The sequence below is a fragment of the Maylandia zebra genome, linkage group LG2 (assembly GCF_041146795.1).
Source record: "Maylandia zebra isolate NMK-2024a linkage group LG2, Mzebra_GT3a, whole genome shotgun sequence".
NCBI lineage: Eukaryota > Metazoa > Chordata > Actinopteri > Cichliformes > Cichlidae > Maylandia > Maylandia zebra.
This window is the reverse complement of record NC_135168.1, coordinates 7,399,643-7,409,630: the sequence shown is the minus strand read 5'-3', so window position 1 is coordinate 7,409,630 and position 9,988 is coordinate 7,399,643. Positions and strand designations below refer to the sequence as shown.

Sequence of the window (9,988 nt, the reverse complement as noted above, 5' to 3'; positions counted from 1 at the left end):
TGTCTCATTTGCACAGAGAAAGTTGCGCTGCACAAGGAATACAATTTGAAACGTCATTACACAACTAGACATGCTGAGCTGGATGCAAAATACCAGGGAGACGAGAGAGCGAACCGGGTTGCCAGTCTTAAAACAGATCTACTGAGGCAGCAAGATTTCTCCAAGAAAGCAACCAAAGAGAATAATGCAGCAGTCGGAGCCACGTGGTTAGTGAGATGATTGCTAAAGCAGGGAAGCCATTCACAGAAGGTGCATTTGTCTAAAAGTGCATATTGCAGGCTGCAAATATAGTCTGTCCGGGAAAGAAAGGTCAGTTTAGCAACATCAGCCTTTCTGCCAACACCGCAGCAGATCGCATTTCTGACCTGTCAAGTGACATTTATGACCAACTGTGTGAGAAAGCCAAATGTTTCAGTGTATACTCAGTCGCTCTTGATGAGACCACAGACATCACCGACACTGCCCAGCTCCCAATGTATGTCCGTGGTGTTGATGACAGTTTTGAAGTGATGGAGGAGCTGCTCACAGTAATTCCAATGCATGGCCAGACCACCGCTCAGCAGATATTTACAAGCTGTGTGATGCCATTGAGAATGTTGGTTTGCCATGGAAGAGGTTTGTTGGAATAACAACAGATGGAGCGCCATCAATGACAGGGAGGAAACATGGACTGGTGGCACAAAACAAACTGGAAGAGGAAGGCGTGGAGGAGGCCATTGCTCTGCACTGCATCATCCATCAGCAGGTCCTTTGCAGCAAATGCCTGAAGTTTGACAATGTGATGTCTATTGTTGTGAAATGCATCAACCAAATCAGATCCAGGGGCTTAAAGCACCGAAGGTTCTGTGCTTTTTTAGAGGAAATGGAGTCAGAATATGGGGATGTGCTCGACTTCACTGAGGTACGTTGGCTCAGCAGGGGAAATGTATTAAAGAGACTTTTTGAGTTGAGAGCAGAAGTGAAGCCTTCATGGAGAAGGATGGAGTTAGTGTTCCTGTGCTAACTGATCCCAAATGGCTCATGGACTCAGCTTTTCTTGTTGATATGACACATGAGCTTAATGTACTGAACAAGACGTTACAAGGCCAGGGGCAACTTGTCAGTGCTGCCTATGACAACGTGAGAGCATTCTCCACAAAACTGGCGCTCTGGAAAGCTCAGCTCTCTCAGACAAACCTTTGCCATTTCCCAGCATGCAAGGCTCTCGTGGATGCAGGCACACCATTCAGTGCTGACGAGTATGTTGATGTCATTTTGAGGCTACAGGAGGAATTTGATCACAGATTTGCTGACTTCAAGACACACAGAGCCACCTTTCACATTTTTGCGGACCCCTTCTCCTTTGATGTGCAAGATGCCCCTTCTGTGCTTCAAATGGAGCTCATTGAGCTGCAGTGCAACTCTGAACTCAAAGCAAAGTTCAGGGAGGTGAGTGGAAAAGCAGACAAGCTTGGACAATCTTTGAGAGAATTGAGCCCTAGTTTCCCTCGGCTTTCCCGAATGTTCAAGCGGACCATGTGCCTTTTTGGTAGCACATACTTGTGCCAAAAGCTCTTCTCCACTTTGGACTTCAATAAGTCCAAGTACAGGTCCAGACTTACGGATGATCATCTTCAAGACATACTGAGGGTCGCAACTGCTTCCTTCCTCCCTTTTTTAACCATGCCTTTATTGTGGAAAACCTTTCCTTATAACAATATGAGCAGCTAATGCTAATTTGATGTGAATTAGCATTATATTAGTGAGGAGTTAATGTTAAGTAGGCTACCATTAGCAGCTAAAGCTAATTTGAGGTGAATAAGCATTAGTAGCTTATGCTAATACCCTTTTCTCTTGTGTTATAATGATGTGAGACGTTAATGCTAAATAGGCTTCCATGAGTGACTCCTTTCCCTTGCATTATAAAGATGTAAAGAGTTTATGCTAAGTAAGCTGCCATTAGCAGCTAATGCTAATACTGTTTTCCCTTTCTTTATACAACTTGAGCAGCTATTGCTAAGTAGGCCACTTTTCTCTGCTAAGGATTTGTGTGACCATGATGGAAACTCTGATAAGCTAATGCTGCTAAGCTAATGCTGTTTATGGGCCCTGTTAGAATCCATATTTCATTCTCATTCTGTTGTTTGAGAACAATAACAGAAAAATGTGCACTTGAGAACAAATTTATTGTGAATTCAGCTGTGAATGTACAGTTTGTCATTATTTAAGCTTCCATTTCCAAATGTTAGCTGACACTTTATTAGGTACACTGGTATCTATATCAGGTACACCTGTGACCTAAATGTTCCCGCAAACAGACTCCTTGGAGACCCCTACATAAATATCCATGAACTATCCAGCTAGACTAGTGTGTCTGTCCCTGAAAATATTCCTGCATGTGTGATTGTTCATGTGTCATCTGCCCGAAACAAACAGGAAGTGAGTGAAAGACACAGGAAATGTTTCCAGCTCTTCCTCCTCTATCAGATTTTCTCTCCATACCTGAGAGTGTCCAGTCTCCAGCCTGGATCCTTCAGTCCAGCCGAGAGCAGCTTCATTCCTGAGTTACCTGGATGATTGTAGCTCAGGTCCAGCTCTCTCAGATGGGAGGGGTTGGAGCTCAGAGCTGAGGCCAGAGAAGTACAGCCTTCCTCTGTGATCAGACAGCCTGACAGACTGCAAACACACAAAACAACAATCAATCTGTCAACAATCGTTTTCTCTTTGTCACAATAACATCTATCCATTTACATCCATCCATTGTAACTTTATTTATAAGTGACAATACCCAACAGACAACAACAGTCATCTGAAGCTGTTTAACAGTGTAAGGTAACCGCCTCCACTGTGAGCAGCACTTGGTGATGGTGGGAAGAAGAACTCCCTTTGACACAAAGATCCTCCCAGTGAAAACAGGCTCCAGGAGGAGCATCTACCATGACTGGTTGCAGGGTGAGGGGAAAGAGAAGAGATGAGAGATGAGACAAAAGTTAAGGACATGCAGTAGTGACATATAAAAGCATCAGGAGTGAAAAGAGGGGAGAAGAAAGCAGAGCATCATGGGAAGTCCACAAACAGCCTGAGCCTATAGCAGCATAACTAAGGGATGGTTCAGGGTCACCTGATCCAGCTCGAACTATAAGTTTTATCAAAAAGGAAAGTTTGAAGCTGATCTTCAAAGTAGAGAGGGTGTCTGTCTCCTGAACTCAAACTGGGAGCTGCTTCCACACCCAGTCCAACATAGCAAGGCTTTCTTTGCTGCTCTGACAAAACCTCAAATCCCAGTCAGAGATGATGAGCATCATCACAGTGATGATCATTTCTCTGTAACCCAGGCTTTCTGCTTCAGGATCTGTGCACGCTCACAGAACAAGGAGACCTTTAAACATCATTTCACTAAATGGATGGACTGAGCTCAGCCTACAGATGAACTGGTGCCAGAGATCATAAAGAACATCAAACAGTCAAATTCAACACTTTAATGGAAATATGAGATTAATGCTGCAGACAATCATGAAGCTGCTGAATTCATGAACATCAAGAATGCAGCGAGTGGTAAAATAAAGATTTGACCTCAGTGTGCTCAGTGTTCCTGTCTATTCCTAACATATTCCTAACATGATAGCTGCACTTTAGAGCTCTAAAACTGGAACTGACACATGTTTAAACTCTACATGTTACTCAGTACATTCAGTTCTGACACTCGCCCACAGTCCAACAAAGGAAACATGGAGATCACATCAGTTTGTCACCAAAGTCTAATTATTAGGGCAACTTAACCTGTTATTATCTCGTTAACTCATTAACTGATTAACGTCAGCAATTATTTTAATCACAGTTTTTAAAATCATGATTATTGTGAAAGTGCTCACTGGCTCTGAATATAACAGCCATGGGTCACAGGAGGGATGTTGATCAGTGCTGGCTTGAAATGGGCGTCATTATGCGTCTCAGCCAATGGGAGCATTGAGGGTGGGCCTAATACTACTGCAGCGCTCACATGACCCAGGACAGAAAGAAAGGGGCGGGGACAGAAACATGGAGACAGGTACAGATCTTTGACATGTTCATTTTAAACTGTTCCAGGAGGCAGTGTTGATACAACTAAAGTTATCTGTTGTTGAAGAAGTCGGTCTGAGGAACGTTCTTAGGATCAACAAATGACGGCATGTATGAGCCTCAAGACGCAGCATCACAAGAAGAACACATGAGCTGTAGAAAAAGGAGAGACTACGAAAGCCACGGCGTTACAACATGAACCAGCTGTTACAGATGTAACACATGAGCTGCTATTAAACATGATGTATTTCTCAGTGTCCTGTCGGTGTGTGAGAGACAAACAGCCTCTGTATGTGTGTGTAAATACAGCATGAATATGTAGAGGACATGTTTGTGGATATAAGTAAATGAAAGCTCTGCGTCATTTGAATCTTCTTGTTTCTGTTGCAGGTCTGTGACTGAACTTCTGGGAGGAGAAACGTTGGTTTCATGCTCTGTGATTCTGTGTTTTGTCATCTCTCTCAGGTGATGGAGAGCTCAGATGATGACCCCGCCTACGTGGTCAAATTCAAGTCTACATTCAGAACAGACCTGGAGACACGCAAGCAAAATGCCAACATTGTATATGTGAAAACTGCTGCTGGAGCCAGATTCAAGGAGCTCAAGTGTTTACCCAGATCTTACTGAACTCACTGCAGGAACAGAGGGTTGTTGGAGGGAAACCTGTGGAAGCAACAACATCCGAGCCACCAGAGAAGAAGTTGGCCCTGTTGGTGCTTCATCAGAGTGTGAACAGGAGGAAGACTCAGCTGAGAACAGTGTGGTGGATACAGAGCAGAGCCCACCATCAGTACAGAGGCCTGTCCATTAGAGTGCTGCTCCAACATGCAGCACATGTACTTGGCCACAGCTGCAACATCTGTACCTGTGAAAGCTTCTTCTCTGTTGCTGCTCATATTGTGCAGAAGAAGAGAGTTTCTTTATCATCAGAAAATGTCAATGAGCTTGTGAGTCTTAGCAGCTGGCTCGGTGCAGAGGAGGAAGAACATGTCAAGTCAGAGGAAGATAAATGCAGTTCATGTTGTCAACTCAACCTGGACTGTTGAAAGAGTTTTTCTTTGTCTGGTTTCTGACTGAGATTCTCCAAAGGAAATCCAGCACAAACACACACTTCACACACTCAAAGTCCTGCACAGTAAATGAGCTGATGAGCGTTTGTGCTGCTGCCTGATAACAGAACAATAGTTCTGCTGCTTCCTGTTCTGCAAACACACATTTATAAATGTTCACTTGCTGTTGATCAAAGGTATGTTGGTGGCTCTGGACGCTGAGGGAACTTTGTAAAAAACTAGATCAAATGTTAACGTCCTGGCAGAGGCAAAGAACTTTGATTTGATATTTGATTAGATTCATGTTTCAGCTCAGACTGACAGAAATATTTGAACTGCTGCTGTGTTAAAGGGAACACTGCTGTTAGAAAGCACCTGATCTGTTTCTGCACACTGAATGTTGCACTTCTCATACTGCAGTACTATTAAAATAAGTACACAATGCACTACTTTTGAACTCATGATTGAATGTTGCTGTAACAAAGCCATTAATGTGATTCAAAGTGTTCATGGTTTCCCAGCACAACAAATGATTGCACAAGTGTGACTGATCCACTTTCTAATGTGTGTGTAGCCCACACTGTGTGTCACTGTGTCACAGGTGAGTCTGTGTGTCCAGGTTCTATGAGGACAACAGGATATAGTGACTGAGTCCAGCAGCTTAAAGTCTGACTCCATCCTCCATTTAAATAACTCACAGCAACAACTGAATAGCTTTGCCTTTGTGTAGCTGACACTTCATTTTAATGTCCTTCTATTCTGGTTCATCTGGTCTCAGTTTCTATAAGCACACAGGTTTCATCAGGACTCTATGACCTCAGTAATCTTTGCTGGGCCTTAATGCTCTGAACAAAGCTGCACAGCACAAGACTAAATAGAAATGAATCAGTCTTTCATTCTCACTGCTGTTTGACTTCAGCTCTCAATGTCCCACCATAACCCATGGAAAGAATTACTGTCCATCCAGGCTGCTGAACATGAAGCTGAAGAAGGTGGAGTATTGTGAGGGCTGATGGAGATGATGAATCCAGGAGCAGTGGGTGGATGGCAGCATCAGCATGAAGGATCAGTGTGAGAACACATCATCATCCACAAAGGAAACCAGTCTGAGTGTCTGACGCTCTTGTTAGAAAGACGCAGTCCCAGCAGTTAGCTTGTCTGCTAGTTAGCTGAGAGCTAGCTCACTTGTACATTGAATTCCAAACTGTGTAAACCAGGGGTGTCAAACATATGGCCCGTGGGCCAAATCCAGCCCTTGACATAATTTCATATGTCAAATATTGATGAATTTTCAGGCTTGCTGATAATCAATGTGAGCACGGCTGAGGTTTTATTCTGATGAGCAAACCATGTGGCCAAACACTTTAAGAGACAGACTGGGATCATACCATTATGTGAAAGAGGACGGAAATGTCCCATAGACAGCAAGGGTAGTGGTAGAGACCAGTACACAGAGAAATGGGAGCTGTACTGAAATGCAAGCGTGTCAGGAAAGAGTGAAAAGGCAAAATGAGCAGCATCTGGCTGCATTTCAGTGATATTGGAGACCACAAAGCTGAGTGCAACATTTATACAGGAGATATACAGGAGACGCTGAGAGCAGAACCGATAAAATTAGGAGCTGGCTAAAGTGAGACCCATTTTTATTTCCACCCATTTTCCATTGTGGAGGACAAAAGGTTTCAAACTGGTCCAGGTCTTAAACCTCACGTGTTCTTCCTAATAGCAGTAAATGGATAGAAATAAGGCTTTTATGAAAACACTGAATACAACTTGCTGCCTTTAAAAAGACTAAATGTACAGTTCAGTATTGAATACTACATAAAATAAACTATATATAAAGTGTGTCTGAATGGCAGAGATGCAGAAATATGTGCATGTAGCACAGAGCCACGGCTCAGTGTCTGAATGAGTCTCACAGACCTGAATGTGCTGTTGAAGCCATTTATAATTATAACGTAATTCTTTACTCGTTTGATCTGCTCCTTACCACAAGCCACCAGACGTAGAAGGTTTTGGACTTTTAACTATATTTTCTGAAGTTTTACAACTTTTCTTACTGTTAAAAACCTCGTTATGGCCATTCATGCTGTACAAAGTAATTAGACATGTGTGGTATCTACAGAAACGTCAGGATCTCAGCTAAAAGGTCACAAAACCATCTCAACAACCACCAAACAGCTAAAACAGCAGGTGAACAGATCACACAAAAAAGATGTAAACACAAATCCCCCTGATCATCTGTTTTTTAAACATGAAGCGTCGTTTTGGACGTTCATTTACTGCTGGTTCAGTGAATTTTGGTTGGACAGTGATGAAACCTGCAGCCTCAGAATCTGTGAGAAGTCTGCTTTCAGCACGCAACAGCATTGTTGTGTTGTGTGCTGTGGATTCACCTCTGCAAACTCATCACTGTTTCACCATCATGTTTCTACTTAGACAATAACAAAGGAAGCAGTTCTCAGGAACTACTTCCTGTCTTGTTAACATAAGAGTACGTTGCCCTTCAAAACACCTCCACTTCTCCTCTTATTAGAGGACTGCCTTATTATTAATCTGCTAATTCTGTCAGTTGATGAAAGAAAAATGCTTGATCTCACCTGAGAGTTTCCAGTGTACAGCGTGGACTCTTCAGTCCTTCAGACAGAAGCTTCACGCCTGAATCCTTCAGGTTAATGTTACTCAGGTCCAGCTGTCTCAGATTAGAGGTCTGAGAGCTGAGACCTGAGGCCAGAGCTTCACAGCTTCTCTCTGACAGGTCACAGTGACTCAGTCTGAAAAATAACAGATAAACAATTACAAAAATAAAACACTTATGTTGAAGTGTAATGAGATACTATTATATTTAGCAATATTTAATCTTGTTTTGTCAGGAAACTGAGCACTGATGCAGAACAACATGTGGAGAGAATCAGAGGAGAAGAAGTGAAGAGAGAACAGCAGTAAAACAACACTGAATTGTTCAGTGTGCTTTTGATATCAACAGAATGTGTCAAATTTCTTTATTTTGTATTTGTTTTAGTAGAATTGATGATTATCACTTAGATAACAACCACAGGCCAGGTCTAAATTGCACTTTGGTGACACTTACACCCAGAAATATTTCAGAAACGTGGACAATTTGTGCTCCATTGTATTCAGTATTGAACAAACTGAGTACCGATGACCACTTAATATTTTTGATATTTTATTTGAGTTGTTCCACCTGATCTGTGTTAACTAGAATAAACATTTAAAAGCTAAAGCTATGATCACATATGTACTTACAGAGCTTTGTTGGAGGCTTTGACCACTGGCAGCAGCCTCAGAAGAGCCTTTTTAAAGGCTCATGTTCTCACTTAGATCATTTATTTCTACTTACATTTCATTCTGGGAAAAATGGGGATTACTTTGAAAATGGGAACTATTTTCCCCAAAAATCAGCCCTGGATTAGTAAATCACTCCAACATGTTCTCAGGCAGAAGAAGCTGTCTTGTTATGAGGGAGAGAAGAAAAGCAGCTAAAATCAGGTGTAAAAGTAAAGCAGAGGATGAGCTGAATAAAGGACACTCAAGGCTGGCTTGGAAAGGAATGAAGTCCATGGTGGGGATGCAGAACAAGGAGCAAAGATGAATGTGATGCTGAATCAGCAGAAGACTTGGACTCATTGGATTCCAGCTTTTTTTTTTTATTGACATTTTAGAATCACTATACAATACCATCAACTTCAGCTATCTTTCAGTACATATATTTTTTTTCTTTTTTTCTATATTTAAACAACTAAAATATCCATACAATAAGAATGAAAGAAGAAGAAGAAAAGACAAAGAAGCAAAACAGGAAACAACAAACAACATAAATAAAAAATACATAAGGAAAAAGAAAAAGGAAAGAAAAATAAATAAATAAATGTAGGGAGTGTGTTTTTGTTTCCATTAATGTAACTAATTTTTCCTCTAGTCTTCTAGTAGTTAACAAAGTCAAAATGCAAAAGCAAAAACTGGCCTGCGTTTTCTAATGTAGTCCATCCATTTCTTCCATCGTGATACAAACAGGTCCCTCTTGTAGTTCACATCTGCTGTCATTTTCTCCATTCTGTAAATGTCCAGTGTGATGTTCATCCACGTGTTCATAGTTGGGCTCTCTGAAGAAAGCCATTTTTTTGTGATGGCTTTTTTGCCTGCTGCCAGTAAAATATTAAACAAGTATTTATCGTTCTTTGTCCATCCTTCTGGCATAAGTCCAAAACGTAGAGTTTTACTTTCCAAAGGTAAATATCTTCCAAATGTCTCTTGTATTGCTGCATGTATTCCCTTCCAATAAGTTTTAATAACATGACAGTCCCAGAAAATATGATAGTGATTTGCATTCGTATTTCCACAATTTCTCCAGCAAGCGGGAGGGTTACCTTCATAGTGAGATTTTTGGAGAGGTGTAATAAAATATCTTATCAGGCATTTCCACCCAAATTCCCGCCAGCTCTGTGAGCTGCTACATTTCCATTGATATGCCCATATTGTTGTCCATTCTTCCTCCTTTATCTCTATTCCTCCCTCCATTTCCCATTTTGTTTTGATATACAAGGTTGAGTGTAATTTCATATTTGTTAATCCTTTATAGAGGTCACCTATAATACCTCTATTTTTATTTGAACTGCCCTTTTAAATACGTCTATCAGCTGTTTACTCAGTTCAGCCTTAGCTTTTATCGTGTTATTGACAAAATGCCTCATCTGTAGGCATCTATAAAAATCCTGTGTTTCTAATGAATATTTATCTTTCATTTTATCAAAACTAATTAGTCTGCCTTCCTCCATTACCACACATAAAGCTGTTAATCCTTTATATGTCCAATCTTTGAATCTGGTGTCCAATTTATTTGGAGCAAAATGTGTGTCATGTGCACACCACTTAAGAACTGC

The 9,988-nt window shown here is 41.4% G+C and overlaps 1 protein-coding gene across 1 annotated transcript in view; it reads right to left on the bottom strand.

Moving 5' to 3' along the window:
- LOC143420721 (protein NLRC3-like) overlaps window positions 1–9,988 on the bottom strand; it is a 29,163-nt gene that overhangs the window by 3,648 nt on the left and 15,527 nt on the right. The window contains exons 7-8 of the mRNA XM_076888836.1: window positions 7,688–7,861; window positions 2,482–2,655 (exon numbers count right to left, since the gene is read on the bottom strand). Of these exons, the coding sequence (XP_076744951.1) occupies window positions 2,482–2,655; window positions 7,688–7,861 (348 nt within the window). The remainder of the gene's footprint in view (window positions 1–2,481; window positions 2,656–7,687; window positions 7,862–9,988) is intronic.